General features: G+C 33.3%; 3 protein-coding genes across 9 annotated transcripts; 2 read left to right on the top strand and 1 right to left on the bottom strand.

Moving 5' to 3' along the window:
* The first annotated feature begins 2,791 nt into the window (after positions 1-2,791).
* On the top strand, positions 2,792-3,998 carry LOC104716679 (uncharacterized). Its single transcript, XM_010434096.2, has one exon. It carries the CDS (start codon positions 3,148-3,150, stop codon positions 3,814-3,816), a length of 669 nt encoding a protein of 222 aa, XP_010432398.1. The 5' UTR covers positions 2,792-3,147; the 3' UTR covers positions 3,817-3,998.
* Positions 3,999-6,675: 2,677 nt separating this feature from the next.
* LOC104716677 (bifunctional dihydrofolate reductase-thymidylate synthase 2) lies at positions 6,676-9,977 on the bottom strand. Of its 6 annotated transcripts, none has more exons than XM_087469848.1 (11): positions 9,757-9,929; positions 9,612-9,655; positions 8,818-9,320; positions 8,349-8,750; positions 8,215-8,259; positions 8,042-8,107; positions 7,877-7,938; positions 7,707-7,781; positions 7,326-7,615; positions 7,126-7,232; positions 6,676-6,991 (listed from the first exon to the last, which is right to left on the bottom strand). In XM_087469848.1, the coding sequence occupies exons 4-11, from the start codon at positions 8,466-8,468 to the stop codon at positions 6,881-6,883; spliced, it is 876 nt and encodes a 291-aa protein (XP_087325974.1). In that variant the 5' UTR covers positions 8,469-8,750; positions 8,818-9,320; positions 9,612-9,655; positions 9,757-9,929; the 3' UTR covers positions 6,676-6,880. The 6 variants fall into 6 exon arrangements, with proteins under 6 accessions (XP_087325974.1, XP_010432397.2, XP_087325972.1 ...); XM_010434095.3 differs by having other exon boundaries at positions 8,349-8,736; XM_087469846.1 differs by having other exon boundaries at positions 8,349-8,736; positions 9,612-9,682; positions 9,757-9,920.
* Positions 9,978-10,774: 797 nt separating this feature from the next.
* LOC104716676 (phosphatidylinositol/phosphatidylcholine transfer protein SFH1-like) lies at positions 10,775-14,640 on the top strand. 2 transcript variants are annotated; one of them, XM_010434093.2, is made up of 13 exons: positions 10,775-10,867; positions 11,050-11,110; positions 11,186-11,438; positions 12,111-12,210; positions 12,315-12,581; positions 12,681-12,758; positions 12,876-13,027; positions 13,101-13,200; positions 13,316-13,405; positions 13,487-13,619; positions 13,696-14,078; positions 14,189-14,260; positions 14,352-14,640. In XM_010434093.2, exons 2-13 carry the CDS (start codon positions 11,092-11,094, stop codon positions 14,364-14,366), a joined length of 1,662 nt encoding a protein of 553 aa, XP_010432395.1. In that variant the 5' UTR covers positions 10,775-10,867; positions 11,050-11,091; the 3' UTR covers positions 14,367-14,640. The 2 variants fall into 2 exon arrangements, with proteins under 2 accessions (XP_010432395.1, XP_087326132.1); XM_087470006.1 differs by having other exon boundaries at positions 10,865-10,934.
* Positions 14,641-16,512: the final 1,872 nt, after the last annotated feature.

Raw genomic sequence — 16,512 nt, 5'->3', positions numbered from 1 at the left:
AAATTAATTGGAGAGTTTTATCAACTTAGCCAGCCAATCATGTCCATAACGGAAAGTTTAGGTGACTCAAGAACTCTAAAAAAAAGAGAAGTTAATTACAAGATGGGGTCTTTCATATTACGGAAAAGCAAAGTTAAAGTTGATAAATTATTAAAGAGAGAGACCCCCGAAAAAAAAGAGACAGGAAAAGTGTATAATGTTGAGTATGTATGTCTTAGTGAAGAAGGAAATCACTCTCACTTAAGTGTTCCATCTTGCCAAATGGGCTTTCTGCCTGCAAATAATCTTCTAAATCTATATAAATTTGTGGAATTTATGTTATTCATTGTTTTAAAAAAAGGACATATTATTTTGGGATATGATTAAAAATAATGTATCTTTTGTCAACAAAATAAGTTTCTTGGAAATATGCTTTCTATATATTTCGTATGATATGATCTTGTTTTTTGTTGTTTGAAAAAATTATTACCCATTTCACATAAATTTGAAAGATGTAAATAGAAAACTAATAAAAGAGCTTCTTCTTATATTCAAAAAGACTATCTATAATGGCCTTTCAGAATTTTTGGGGCTTCAGTATTTGTGGCTTGCAGTTTTTTTCCCACCTTTCCAAAGAGTATTAAAGAAAAGAAAGAAGGTTATGACTGTTAAATTTCCTTTTCTTATCGACCAAAACTTTCTGTCGACAACGCCTATTGATATATAGTTTTTAGAGTTGCATATGTGTGTGTGTACGTAGTTAGCTAGACATATAGATATATAAATATATTGAGTCTAGCGTCTCAGTTTCACGTTTACGTAAATTTATGTATACTGCGATTTTCCAGTATTATTTATGTAGACGTGTGGATTCGTATATTATGATTTATGACTAATTTATATTCTCTCCGTTTTAAAATATAGTATATTTTAAATAAAGCACGCAGATTAAGAAGTTTTTACTTTTAACAAATTTAACCAATCAGAAACAATACTGCATAATATAAAATATTAAACTAATCTAAAAATTGCATAAAAACTTGAAAACATTTTATATTATGAAACAAAAAACTTTTCTAAAATATTTTATATTTTGAAACGGAGAAAAAGTATTTTAGAGGTTTGAATGAAGACAAACATTATACGAACCCTTATAATGTTGGAACTTGGAACCTCGTAATTCATAAACCAACAGTCAGCTAAAAGAGAGGTGGTTGGGTGAAGTGTATCCAAATTTTTTCGCAATATAATTTCGTCACATTTTTTTTTGCTTCTTTTTTAACATCTTAATGCTACTAACAATTTCTAATTTTTATTAAATGTGACGATAAATTTACAAAGAAAAAAAAAGCCATCATAGGTGATCAGAGATAGTTGGACTCTTGTCAGTCTTGAATTAAGTAACATATCTATTGGTACTAAATAACTCTTCATTACCTTTAGTTTTTTAAATATCTGGATTTGATAACTTCCAATTGTATAGTCCCCTTTAATAATAGAAGGCTATTTTTTAAGTAACTGCTTCTTCTTGTAAATTTTGTAATGTTTTGCACGCATCAATAAAAACGCAAACGTTTTAGTTACTATGTATATATTGGTTGTGTATTTTGTCTTTAGACTGAAAAGCTCAACATTTGAGAGCATTAAGTTATTGCAGAAGATGTGATTTGGCGTGGCCAGAAGACGAGCCAAAGTACCTCTATATTATACTTGTATAAAATAAGACTGAAAAAATTTGGTTATGTTTTTTTTTTTTTTTGAATAAAATGTAAAATTTATTCGAAATTTTTTTTTTACATCTGCTTTGTGTTGAGTGTTTGAAATTGTTTGAGATTTTATCTATCTGAGACTAAAGACAATGAAAAAAGAAAAAATTATCTTGAAGCGAGCTATTGTTCTATTGCAGCCTTGTATTTGTCGTTTCCTTGAGTGTAGATGGAGAGCAGTCTGTCTCTAACATGCCGGTTCAGGAGTTTGATAAAAAGAGGAGCAGGGGTTTGGTCTTCTCCTTGTCTTCTGCCATTTCTTTCCTTCCAGATAGTGTAGACTGTGGCCTGAAAAGTATAGCGCAAGAAGTATAAAGTGACAGGGGTTTGCGTGGCATCCGTGAGTAGAGAGAGGATGTGGTCCCATGATGTTGAAAATCTGTTGAGTAGATTTGGTTATGTTTTACATTGTTGTTAATCATCTTTAGGACAAATGAGAGATATGTTGTCTGCAAAAATATAGGTTGGAATCAGAAAATAACACTTTCTGAAACAAGAATGTGAGTCTTGAATAGATGTAAAAAGAATATTAGTCTAAATGAGCACGACAAAAACTTTTACAAATCTTCTGATAAATTTATGTGTTAACCTTTTAGATTATTATTTTAAACATAATATTTACAATAGCATCTTCAGATTTAAATATCTAGAAGACTAGAAGATGCACATATATTTGTATGTAAACAACATTATATATATGAAGAAAATATCGAATAAATGATGGAAACAGATCAGGGAATAAGAAGAAGAAGAAGATGTGATTGGTCATGACCTCATGGGCGATGTAAAATAGCAAGGACAGCTTTTGGGAGCATTGAGAATATTATTATGGATAAAGTAAAAAAAAACAAAAAAAAGCAAACAAATGCTGTTCACAATTAAAAGTAAAAACAAATAAATAGTACAACTTATTTAGTTGTTTTACTAAAATAAAAAGCCTCTAGAGAATAGTATTTTCTACAATATATTGCAATATAATATAATAGATTAAAATAAATAAAGATGGATATATATCCTTAAGTCTATAAATAATAAGCGTAACCAACTCAAATCAATACTTACAATACAAACCCAAAAAGAAAAAAAGAAAACACATAATAAAAACTAGGTCTAACTAAAGAACGGAGATCATCAGCACATAAATATTCCTGAATCCTCTGTTTTTTACTTAATGAAACATAACTGCACAAACTGGTACTCATTGTTCACCATGGCTATTGTTCTTCTTCCTCTGTTTCATCTCTTGATGGCAAAACACTCTGCTTCTCACTTTGTTTCCGTAAATATCACTTCTTTCGAGTGACCTAAAACCACTCCCACGATCCCTTTTTAAGCCTCTCTTTTTTCTTCTTCGTTTCTTCCCTGTGTTGTTTTTTCTTTTCGCAATTGGAATCATCTTTTGATGGATTCAGTTAAGTTTCAACACTTGAAGATGGAGAAATCCAGAGGAATCTTGAATTTTCAAGCAATAAGATCGTTCACGAGCTTGTTTAGAATGATCGAGTTGCTTTTTCTTCTGATCTTGATCTCCAAACTCTCTTTCCCTTCTGTGAAACTCTCCGGTGAAATTTTCAAGGAAGCAGCAGTGTTTCTCGTTAGCCCTAGATTCGTTTTCTTCGTCGGGAACGCAATTGTAATTACTCTTTTCGCGAAATCCGGACGATACAGCTCGTCGAGTCACGAGCCATTAAAGACGACAACGGAAGCTGCAAGCAACGATCTTTACCAAGAGTTTGTTCACAAGAGTGAGAAGAAGAGATCCGAAGTTTACGATACGAAAACAGAACAGCTAAAGAAGCCGAGTGGAGTAAAAAGGGTTAATTTCGAGAGAAGCCAATCGCAGAAAGCGTTTGAGGCGGTTCAGCCGCTGGAGAGTACCAACGGTGGGAAAGTCATGAAGAGGTATGTGTCGGAGAAGAATCTAAGGATTTGTGACTCCGACAAGAAAGTAGTAGTGAGGGTTAAGAAACCAGAAGATGGAATGAGCAACGAGCAATTTAGGACAAAGATTGAAGCTTTCATCGCGAGACAAAAGAGGATTCAAAAGGATGAAGAACACTTGATAATCTAGTTCCTCTTTGTTAGTCAATGTTTGTTTCTGTTTTTTTCGTTTTCTTTTTCCCTTTCGGTCATAAACCTAAATCCTCTGTTTCGTAATGTTGTTACTTTGCCTTAGAAAATCTCTTTATCTAATTAACCCTTGTAATCCTTTAAGGATGTTTAAGTAAATACAACAATTGGTATTGGATGTTACTTTTGCAGCTTTGCTTTTCAATCGTAGGGTTAATCTGAGATGATAGCCTACTTGTAATGAGTTAAACTGAAAACATTCATCAAACTAAAAAAAACATATATGTTTAGAGTTTTCCGTCGTCTCATTTTTAAATTTATTTTTGCATATAATATTTACTAGCTAATACCTAATTTGTAGAGAATTTACATAAAGTAAATATAGAAGCATATAAATAGTAATGGTGTTTCCAAATGCTGGATAGCATTAGGGTTATGCTGTTATGGATAAAAGGGAAAATAAATCATTATAGAGGGAATTGTTGGTAACCATATAGATATGTCTTCACGTCATCGATCTAGGTCTCAGATTGGGAATATTTAAGATCCCATTGTTAGTGTAGAATTAATCTTTTCACCCATAATTACTTATTTATTTGCATGCAAAAATGTGCTATTGATAAGCCAACACTAGTGTATTGATTCTTTGATATTACGAACTAACTAAAGATTAGGTATCGGACATGCTTAAATTTTATGCCGAGAAATATGATATATATGACGTAAGGCTGTTCGATAAGAACATGCATTGGCTAACGTATTCGCATTAAATTGACAAGAACATTAGTAATTTGGCTATATGTCATCAACATTTTGAGAAATCTTTACAACTCTATTGATAAGATATAGTTTGAAAATGTTGTAATGTGCTATCTATTACAGCTTTTAATTACATGCAAGCAACATAAATATAATTATTTGAAAACATAGAAATCCTCTAGTAACTCGATTTTGATGTATTATTGTTGGTGCGGGAATTGGCACCCCCGACATAGCGATCTAAACCTGCAAGGAAATCGGTTATTCAAACTGAGAGTTCGAACAATAATGGATTCGGGCTTCAAACGGAGGCCCAATATCATCAAGAAGCCCAGTTCCGAGGTGAAGGACCGACTTCTCACCTCGCCCAGCGGTTGACCTAATAAGAAGAGAGAAACTTTCCTAATCAGTTGGACTACGATTTGGAAAGTGGATATATTCTGTAAATCTAAGAAAGTCTATAAATAAAGGGGGATCCCTTCATTGTAAAATCATCCAGCAATTAATACAAAACCCTAATTCTTCTACTTTTACTTGTTTTTAAGCAAAAACCTAGCTTGATCTTTAAGAGATTCAATTCTTCTTTCAATTTCTAGTTCTAATCCGATTTCTTAGAGAGATAGTGTTATTGAATTTGTTTCCCCTTCGAACAAATTCATTGTGTAAAACTCAGTTTTTACGATTATTTTATGTAAACAAAACATTTATACTATAATTACAACCCTGCTCTATTATCGAAAGATATTTTTTTTTAAATTGGTTTCGAATCGTTTAAGTAAGATTAATGATACTAGATTGTAACTGAGCGAGGGGTGAAATGATCTGACGTGTAGGAACCAAATATCTGGAAAGGTGAAGGAGACAAGATACGTTTCGATGAGAAAGATTGATGCCAATCTACGAAGGATACACGTGAGATAGGCATAAACCTGTAAGGAACATATCGTATAATATATGTTACTTGTACTTTGTTTATTGTATTATTTATACGTTTTATTTACATGTGACTACCTAGTTGATTATTGGAAAAACGTTAAAAAGGTTATGAATAATTTATTGGAACATCAGACTTGGTGAAGATGGTGTCTACTCCTTCCGACTGGCCAGTTGTACCTTGACGTACCTTGACGACATCAAGATTGATAGAGAGGAATTCTCTTCCCTTTTTTTATCTTTAATTCCTAGAAATGCTAATTTAAGGGCGGATTCTTTGGCACGCCAAGCGTGTACATCTCCGCACCAAATATTGTTTGTAAACGATTTTCCTACCAATTAGTTCGTTTGAGCTGATCAAAAAAAAAAAAAAAAATTAATGGTTACCTTTACTTATCTTATTATTCTTTTGCTCGTTGATCACATCTATTATATGGATTGAATCTGAATAATGAGGTATCTTCGACGATACTAACACAAATTAATAGTGTGGTTTCATGTTATGTTTTCTATTTAAACATGTTCTTAAAATATACACGGTTTGAACACAAAAGAGTATTTTGTATATATACTTATATTGACCAAGACATTTTAAATCGAACTTGCTTTCATAGTCAGTAGTCACCACCATATATATAAATTGAAAGAAAAATGACAGAAAGTATATATACAACATGACAAGATTGAGGAGGCAGCGAATTTATACCATAACGTATTGTCCATTTAAGGGTCATCAGCATCCCATTCATTTGCTCATGTTACTTAGACAAACCATCACTTAGCATCTCTCATTTGGCACAGTTTTCTATTGTTAACCGAATCAACTAGAATTGTCGCATTAGAATTGTCTAGATATTTTTGGTAGAGGAAATAAATACCCTCAGGATTCTTGGATGTAAACTATCTAAACTAAATTTTTAAAATTATCCTCAAGTCGGCAATGCATCTTCTAAAAAAACAAGCATATAGCATTATAGGTTATGAATAACTTTTGCTAAGCTATATGAGTCTAATTTCATTTTCAAGTTAAACCGCATATTTTAAAAACCGTAATTAGAAGTCATCACATCAATAACATAGCATAATAGTAAAATTCTACTACAAATATCCTTCTATGGTTTATGGTTTGTTTCATACAAGTAATATTTGCAAAGATAGAAGAATCAAGTTTCTTGTTAGCAAAATTTAAAAAGTTAATTATCTCATGAAAATATTCAGTTGTTCATGAAAGGATTTTTTTTCTCGAGTTTTAATTCCCACCGACTTTGTTCATGATAAAATTCTAAACGATTTGATTCTCCGCTTAGTAAAAAGAAAACTAATTCGATACTAACTACGAAGTTCTGACTGAATAGCACCAGAAAATTAGGGGGCTAAACCGCCATTTTCATATCTATTTTCTTGTGAGGATCATAGCCAATGAGCTCAAAGTCATCCGCAACAAAAGAATCTATATGTTTCTTCTCCGGATTTATCTTCAAAACCTGTAAAATATCCAAAAAGATGAATAAGGATATAGTTGCAATGAAGTATTGGTAGATCATGCATTCATAAAACTCAAACAAGACTAAGAATGAGTGATCATGTATTCATCATTCATGTGTCCGTAAATACTCACAGGAAAAGGTTTTGGTGGGTTCTCAAGTTGCTCTTGCAGAGGCTTGACATGGTTTTTGTAAACATGAGCATCTCCAATCACATGGATAAAATCACCAGGAACAAGATCTGCATAATGTCAAAAAAATATCAATATATGGCAGACGTTCGAAGTCATTAATTTTGACATTGCTCTTTTTGTAGTGAAATTTTGAACGTTACCACAGACGTGAGCGAGAATGCATGTAAGAAGGGAGTATGAGGCAATGTTAAACGGTACACGGAGACCCATATCGGCTGAGCGCTGATACATTTGACATGAAAGTTCTCCATTTGCAACATAAAACTGTGCAAACATGTGGCATGGAGGAAGTGCCATCAACTCCAGATCAGGAGGATTCCAAGCGGACATAATGATTCGTCGATCATCAGGATTATTCTTGATCTTGTTAATTACATCTAAGAGCTGATCAAATCCTTGGCCAGTATAATCAGCATGCATATCTGTGTACCTGTCGAAAGAGATTAACGAAATGGCTAAAACAGAGAAATAAGTTTTGCCAAAACTCAGAAAAGCCAAGAGATAACAGACTAGCTACTGACTTAGCACCAAAGTGTCTCCATTGAAATCCATAAACGGGTCCAAGGTCACCATCCTCTCTCTCAGTCAGTCCAATACTGATATCAAAAGAGTTCAATATATCAGTGTGATGGTCAAAAAATTTCAAGTTGTGAAAGAAAAAAAGAAAGCCGGGTTAAAGTATACGGTTTACCCATCAAGATAGGCTCTCGACGCATTCCCATCCCATATACGGATACCCTTTTCTTGAAGTACCTGCCACTTACACAAACTTCTCAGAGAAAAAATATAGCTCATTTGCATATGCTCCAAATGTGATCTAGGCATGAAGATAATGATAAAAGATCTGTTCTCTTACCTTTGCATTCGTTGAACCGCTTATGAACCATAGAAGTTCCTCAACAACACCTCTCCAGAAAACTCTCTTTTAAGTAAAGTGCAAACAGATCTTGTAAGCTTGGATATGTGGAAAAGACAGAGCAAACTCTCTTTGGTATAAAACATGAAAAGTCACTGTAAAGGTGAGCATACCTTAGTCGTCAGAAGTGGAAAATTCCTGCGTAAGTTGAATTTCATCTGTGGATCCAAAGATATGGAGAATAATTAACCTTAAGAAGCAAACCAGAACAAGACATTCAGATACATATTAAGAGGTAGTAACTTACTTGACAGCCGAATTTAGATAATGTGCCAGTCCCTGTCCTATCGTTCTTTAAGTTTCCATTTGAGATTATCTCCTTGACCAGATTCAAGTAGAGGAGTTCCTCATGCCGGTCAAAAATCATCTTAGGGAGAAAAGATGAAAACTTCTTCCAGTCAACTTGAAGGGCTTGTGATTCAGCACGTTCATCAGGAGATTCACCAGCAGAAGAATTCTTCACACGAACATAAGTCGTGAAGGCAAATCGAAGTCCATTTTCACATATTGGAAATGACGAACACCAAGGTTGATATGCAGAAGTGTCAACTGGGGGAATAAATGTATCACAGTCAATACTTGTATCAATCTCAGTTAAGTGGATGGCTTCACAGCGCGGTCTATTCAATGTTTCCCTACAATACAACAACTGTCAAGACAATCAAATAAAAAAGAAACAACGATAAAAATGAGAATCCTGAGTAAAGAACACACACCTCAATATGTCACCACCTCCTATTACAAAAACCTTATCAATGGACAGACTATATGGAGGTGCAGCTAATAAATCTAGCGCAGAATCAATGCTATAGCAAGTTACAACATTCTCATTGACGGCTATACTGAAACCACTAGAACGAGTTAAGACAACGTTGAGGCGACCAGAGAGTGGCCTATACTTTGAGGGAATAGACTCCCACGTTTTCCTACCCATTACAACAGCGTTCTTCTTAGCGGAATCCGAAGTGGTTAGAGTTAAATCCTTGAAGAATTTGAGGTCGGTAGGCAAATTCCAGGGAAATTTTCCGTCTTTACCAATACCCATATCCTTGGTTGCAGCTACCACAACTTGGTAAGTTCTCTGAAGCTTTGAAGCCATGATCACATTTCCATTGGGAGTACTTGCCATGGTTGATATTGAAATCTTGAAGATGTTTGCCAATGAGGATGGCTTGGGAGAAACTTTACAGAGCCACCTTTGAGACAAAGGCAGCAAAGCCTGAGAATTGAAAACATAGAGAAGTTGAGAAGATTAACAACAAGCTATGCAATTGCAACAGAAGCTCGACACATACGTCAAAGATTAAAAGATAGACTTAGAAATCCAAAAAATACGTTAAACAACAAGCTATAAAATCACAAGACTCATAGAAACGTGTATTAGCAATGGGATAAGTCCTCAAAACAATGAGAGTGTTTCCATGTTCTTCATAGAGAAGTAAGCAAATCTTTCTATTCATAGATCTAACTACTTTATCAATTACTAAGACAAAGCAGCTACAGAACTAACCTCACTGGATTTCACCAATTTCAATCCGCATTCAGAGTGTGAATCTACACATTCATAATTGCATACAGAGGCTAAAAACATAAACAATCAAATCTGTTTTACACAGCCAAAAAAACATAATCACTCGAGACTCCAAAACCCTAACCTTTGAAGACGGAAGCAAGCGCATAACAAATTCAGAGAAGAGTTTAAAAATTTGAGATTCAGGCGGTGTAGAGAGAGTGAAACGCCGCTGTCTTAGCCGCTCCGGGGCTTTCGGAGAGAATATTAAACGGTGCCATACGACGGCGAGTCACACTGAGTCGTCTTAACAGAAACAACAAAAAAATGGAAATCGACCCATTTATAATATATTGGGCCTCTACTGGACTGGAGATAGGCCCTTTTAGTAATATATCTAGTAAGACTAAGATTAATCGATGTATTTTAAGAATTGATTACTATAAATTGGATCCAAAGTACTGTTATATTATTTGAACTGGATAAACGACTCCAAAGTTGAATTTTAACGACTAGTTAATATTTAAATAGTTTGTCATATGTATCACTTATTATTAGATCGAGTTTTCTTTTGGCTTGTTGTACAATGTTATAATTCTTGTATGAACCTATAATTGTGAATGGTATATATATGTGAACAAACAAACAACAATTATGTATCTCAGCACCGTCTATGGGGAATATCGGCATGTGATGGTGTATATATTATTTATAAATTTGAATCTATTATATGCAATTATTTCCTTAAATATAAATTATGTTTTTATTCTTAATAAACTATAACGATAATTTGTATTTGGTGTTTTCATAGTTTACTATAAACCAAAGTCACTGTATGTGTAAAATGTTTATATTTGGTGGATAACATTACCAATACAAATAAAAACAATATCATCATATGAGATACTTTGGGTTGACATCAAGAATTTTATACATTGACAAAATGTTCCAAGTAGTGGGCAGCACTTCGCCTAATATAACAAAGACATCTTTCTCTCATATTTATTTATTTTAGTTAGAAACGATTGGTTGTTCATTAGTTTATAACTATATCTTTGTTTATTTTAATAGAAATAATCGTTATTTTTTATTAAAAGTATTTCTATATTATCTAAATATTTTTGGACCTTGTCAATATATAGATTGTTAGAATCAGAACCTAAATAGTTGTCTACATGTTTTCACCTTGTTTCAAATGAGCCTCTCCATTATCTTCAACCTCCCTTACCTCTCCCCAAACACTCTCTTCCAATAAGGTAAAAAAAAAAAAAAAAAAACGCTCTCTCATTTCATTAATTTCTCTAGCTTTCTCATCTTTAAATCGTAAACACACATTTTCGTTTTTTATTCATCTTGATTCTTTAGATTCATCCTATCATTTCTCATACGATCTAAACTAACTTCTCTTGAATGAACTTTTACAATATTGTCTTGGTAGGTATATCCGTGAGAAACAGAGTGCTTTCAAATTTATCTAACCATGGCTGAGACCAAACCTGGTTAGTAATTTCAAATCTTGCCTTTATTATGTAATTATTTCTGAAGACTAATGTAAATAGAATCTGTTAAATCAGAAATAGAGATGTCGGAGGAAGAGAGGAAGATAGCGAAGATGTCTTCGTTGAAGAAGAAAGCCATAAATGCATCGAACAGATTCAAGAACTCATTCAAGAAAAAAGGTCGGAGAAGTAGCAGCAGAGTCATGTCCGTGCCGATTGAGGATGACATTGACGCAGAAGATCTTCAAGCTCTTGATGCTTTTCGTCAAGCTCTTGTCCTTGACGAGCTCTTACCATCCAAACTAGATGATCTCCACATGATGCTTCGGTATTATGTATTTTGTTTTCTATTCAATCTTTTTACTTTTCTTACCTTGTTTACAAGAGTTATGGGAAGACCAAAAACAAATCATATATAGTATTAGTGCATTCTAGACCGGAGTATATATTAGCTAATAAGATTATATATTAATATAACCCATGAGAAAATTTGTTCAAAGTCAAAAGGATATTATGTCCAGCCATTAATTAGACTTCCATCTTTGGTATTTTAAAGATAAAATGTTTATTAAATTTTAAAATTTTATGTCATTTATATATCTCACTTACTATATGTATATACTCATGCATATATATACCTTTCAAATATTTTAGGAATATAAAAATCGTAATTTTCAAAATTCAGAAGAAAACAAAATATGGAAACGAAAACCTCAAACCAATCAAAAATAAAAAGTAAATTTTGATCTGAAATTTTTTTACCAACATTTGCTTTCCTATCATCTTTCAAACCAATTTTAGCATTTTTAGATCGTTGGAATTGGACATTGATCTATTTACAAAGTTTAAAGCGGTTGATTGCTTTGTGTAAAAATAGTTAGAAAACGATAACAACATAGCCTATTGTTCAAATAGACTCAAGAGCGTCCATTATTTTTAGATATATATTATAATGTTTATATCAGAAATTATTTATAATATCATAATGAACATATAACAGATTCTTGAGAGCAAGAAAGTTTGACATTGAGAAGGCTAAACAGATGTGGAGTGACATGATTCAATGGAGGAAAGATTTCGGCGCTGACACGATCATCGAGGTAAATCCTAACCGAGCATGTAGTTGGGCCTAACTGATCTGCATCTCTTGTTTCTGAATCTTCGTTGCAAAGCTCTATAACGTATGTTTCTGATTGTGATGAAGGATTTTGAGTTCGAAGAGATAGATGAAGTCATGAAGCACTACCCTCAAGGCTATCACGGAGTAGACAAGGAAGGCAGGCCGATCTACATTGAGAGATTAGGTCAAATTGATGCTAACAAGCTACTCCAAGTGACAACAATGGACCGGTACGTTAAATACCATGTCAAAGAGTTCGAGAAGACATTCAAGATCAAGTTTCCTTCTTGTTCTGTCGCCGCGAATAAATACATTGATCAGAGCACAACTATTCTTGACGTGCAAGGCGTGGTATGCACTATGAATCCATTTTCTTTATTATCTCTTTAAATTAAATTAAGAGTGTTAGTTTAATAGTTTTGTTCGTATGCGTGTTTAATGAGTGATTAGGGGCTTAAGAACTTCAGCAAGTCCGCTAGAGAGCTTCTTCAAAGGCTTCTTAAGATTGACAATGACAACTATCCTGAGGTATGTATGTATGGTTTGATCTCAATTATATATTTCAATAAACGTAGAATGAAAAGAAAACGCAAAGAATAAGAATTGAGAGCTTAATTAATTGTTGACTTCCGGTTTGCCTTGTAGACATTGAACCGGATGTTCATTATCAATGCCGGTTCTGGATTCCGGCTATTGTGGAGCACCATTAAATCGTTTCTTGATCCCAAGACCACATCAAAGATTCATGTTCTTGGGAACAAATATCATAGCAAATTGCTTGAAGTCATCGATGCTAGGTAATATATCAGGAAATCGGTAGTTATATATGTATGAATTGAATATTCATTAAACGTTTTATGTTGTAAACAGTGAGTTGCCAGAGTTCTTTGGAGGCGCTTGCACTTGTGAAGACAAGGGAGGATGTATGCGCTCTGACAAAGGTCCATGGAATGATCCTGAGATTCTAAAGGTTATTCAAATTTACATATATCTTAATTAAATAGGAACTAAAATTTATTAGATTTTATCAAAAACTTTTGAACCTCATGCACATATACAAACTAAATGTTTTTGAATGAAATCAGATGGCTATAAATCGTGAAGCTAAGTGCTCACCCATTTCGGAAGATGAACAGAAGCATGTAGACCAAGGAAGATCAACTTCAGTTGCTGAAGTAAGTTAAAGAAAATACTGTAAAATCTTTACAATCAGCTAGGTAGAATAAGATTATTGAGATTCTCCATTCACATCGCAGAGCTTTGAGAGAATCAAGAAGAAAAGCGATGAAGGCAATGCGTATGAGAAGCAAATCACAACTATTGACAAGTCAATGGATATGGCATGGCCTGTAAAAACTCATAAAGCTGAAAACTTCCCAATCTCTAAAGGTATGTATACACTCATGTATTAGCTCATTGTTTTAAGTGTTTCTTCTTCTGCACGCACTAAAGTTAGTTTCTTTAGGGCTAGAGTGTTACGTAAGGAAAGGGGCACAAACGAAAGGGGATGGAATGCTTGTGGGAGGGGTCATGGCCTTTGTGATGGGCGTTGTTGCAATGGTAAGGCTATCAAAAGACGTTCCCCGCAAACTCACTGAGGCTGCTTTATATGGAAACTCAGTCTGCTATGAGGAATCTACAAAGTCTAAGCAAAATCAAGCTCAATTCGCAGCACCAGTGTCGAGCTCTGAGTATATGTTGATGGTGAAACGTATGGCCGAGCTGGAAGATAAATGCATGTACCTTGACTTGAAACCAGCTAATGTGGAGTCTGAGAAAGAGGAGAAACTTCAGGCCGCACTTAACCGTGTTCAAGTGCTTGAGCAAGAGTTGACTGAGACCAAGAAGGTATAAGGCAAACCCTAAACTACCAAAAATGTTTTAGACAATTCATATGACCAGTTCTAATTTTGAACCTATAAATCGATGATTAAGTTCGGGTTTATTTTTTGGTTTAGGCTCTGGAAGAAGCTCTTGTGAGCCAGAAGGAGATTTTGGCATACATTGAGAAAAAGAAGAAGAAGAAGAAGGTAAGAACAAAACATTCATAAACATTAATTAGCTATGCAACAGAATTTGTCTCTGTAATTCATATATACTAATGATGTTATATTATTCCAGTTTTTCGGATTCTAACTCAGCGAAAGGAAAGAAAAATGAGATCATAAAGTAAGAAGATGTTGGATCAAACTGAGATGAGAGTTTGTTTGTGATTTTGTTTTTGAGGAATAGATATATTATTCAGCTTAAAAGCAACAGACTTGTATATTTTATCTGAAATTGAAACGATGATTTGTCTTTTTGGCTGTGACATTGCTTGTGTGTGCGTTTTTTTTTTTTTTAAATCTCTTTGAACATTATTTGTGATTTTATTTTATCCACGAGATTAAACTAATATACGTTTGCTATATTGGATTTGTATTATAACATATTTGGTTACTGAATTATAATTTTGTAAACGGAAATCTGATTTTATATAATACAAATTGTCGGGTTTGTTGTGTGGTCATGTGATTGCGAAAAGATACAACACAAATTGATTTTTGTTTTTCCTTATTTTGCCATTGCGTTAATTACTTCCTTTGGTCCTCTTTCTTTCGTTGTGTCTTTCTTTTGGTAGTCCCCCACTCAAAGATTGTATGTACCTTCCATGATATTTACGGATCATATATTTCCTGCAACAATATTTACTTTTTTTTCTTAAACATTTATATTTATTTGAGAGCTTCATGTCCGTCGATTTATAAATTAGATATCAAAAAGCTAAACTTGTTGCCAAACAAATTTGGTTTCTAGTGACAACATTAAAAGGAGAAGAAGAAAAAAAAGGAAACACGTGTAGATATTTCAACCAAATCAATGGATGTTCTACTAATTATATAGCTCTCTTTCTCCAAGGTCCAAGCTACTTGCATTATTGGAGATTTTGATTGTTACACAGATAGCGAAATACACAAAGGATTTTTAAAAAAAAGAATAGAGTACACAGAGGATCACATGAAGTATTCGGACCATTAGTTTCCTTCAAAAGCCAAAAAATGATGTTTTACTAAGGTCAGTAGCCACTGTAAAAATAATAATTGTACTATGGCGATTAAAATATCCAATTTAAATGTCAATCAAAATTGTAATCAAGTGAACCTTGAACGTGTAGTAAATGGACACACACGCATGTACTTTCCTCAGATTCCTTTTTGAGGATTTCGGAGAGACTTTTTGTTGACATTGGAGTTACATCATTTATCAATGGATAATACAAATTATAAGACTAACGACGATGATATGTCGGTTTAGCGGATTGGTATATGTCTATCGATCAACTGATTTGAGAGTAGCGGATTGGTATATGTCGGTTAGTTTTGTAATCAGAAAGATTTTTGTGTTAGTGGCAAAGCTAAAAGAAAACGTTGAACAAATTAGGAGCTACGAATTATCATTTTCTTAAAGATTTAGATGTTATTTAGAATTTTACATACGTTTTTTATTCGTACGTCCAACGTTTCTTACCCTCTTGCTTATATTGGTAAGAGGAAAACAAACATTTATACTTATAACCTTTTTGGAGGTTTAATGATTCGATTTGTTGGTTTGTTACTAATTTTACCATGTAATAATTTTTTTTATACTAAAAAGCATGTTGAGTGAATGTGTTTGGTGGTGAAATTCATGCATCGTTTTTGGGAAGTGGGTTTGATCAGTGGATCTCTTCCACACTTTCCCTAAATATTTAAAGAGAAAATGATTAAGAAAAAAAAAAGTTAAATATTTTTGATCGTAAAATAAGTTTTGTACTATAAATAAATAAATAAAAGAGAAACACCATAACATCTGCGATTAGGCGGTGGAAATAGATTAAGCATATAGTAGTACTAAATTATTCTACATGTACTTGAATGTCTTTATTTTAATAAACCTAATATACTCTCCAACACAAAACAAAGTTAATTTCATGCCCTTAAAACTATTGTAAAATGAGTTTCATGACCTACCTCAAAAATATTATCAGCATCTGAATAAGTAAGACAAAATAGTATACTTATAATTTGAAAATAAATAAGAGAATAATTAATTGTAGGAAGAATAAAATTAGGAAAACAAATAAGTTGGGGGGAACAAAAAAAAGGAAATGAAAACAGCTGTGTTAAGTCTGGAGGAGTTGGTTTCGCAACCTCACATGTCTCTTTCAACCTTTTCTTCTTCTTCTTCTTCTGCCTACTTACACATGTTCTTCTCATTTTACTCCAAGCACAGATTCCTTTATAGTATTTCTTAAAAAAAAGTT

The sequence above is a fragment of the Camelina sativa genome, chromosome 10 (genome assembly GCF_030686135.1).
Source record: "Camelina sativa cultivar CO46 ecotype springtype chromosome 10, ASM3068613v1".
Lineage (NCBI taxonomy): Eukaryota > Viridiplantae > Streptophyta > Magnoliopsida > Brassicales > Brassicaceae > Camelina > Camelina sativa.
The sequence above is the reverse complement of the archived record's forward strand: the minus strand, read 5'-3'. Positions and strand labels throughout refer to the sequence as shown.

Excerpts from the sequence above, each read along its gene's own strand:
- LOC104716676 (XM_010434093.2), top strand. Across the intron at positions 12,759-12,875 it reads ACAATGACAACTATCCTGAG|ACATTGAACCGGATGTTCAT; the intron begins GTATGTATGTAT and ends TTTGCCTTGTAG. Across the intron at positions 13,620-13,695 it reads AAACTTCCCAATCTCTAAAG|GGCTAGAGTGTTACGTAAGG; the intron begins GTATGTATACAC and ends TAGTTTCTTTAG.
- LOC104716679 (XM_010434096.2), top strand. The coding sequence starts at position 3,148 with ATGGATTCAGTTAAGTTTCAACACTTGAAGATGGAGAAATCCAGAGGA.
- LOC104716677 (XM_010434094.3), bottom strand. The coding sequence starts at position 9,780 with ATGCGCTTGCTTCCGTCTTCAAAG. Across the intron at positions 9,321-9,756 it reads GCTTGCTTCCGTCTTCAAAG|GCTTTGCTGCCTTTGTCTCA; the intron begins GTTAGGGTTTTG and ends TTCAATTCTCAG. Across the intron at positions 7,616-7,706 it reads TGGAGACACTTTGGTGCTAA|GTACACAGATATGCATGCTG; the intron begins GTCAGTAGCTAG and ends CTCTTTCGACAG.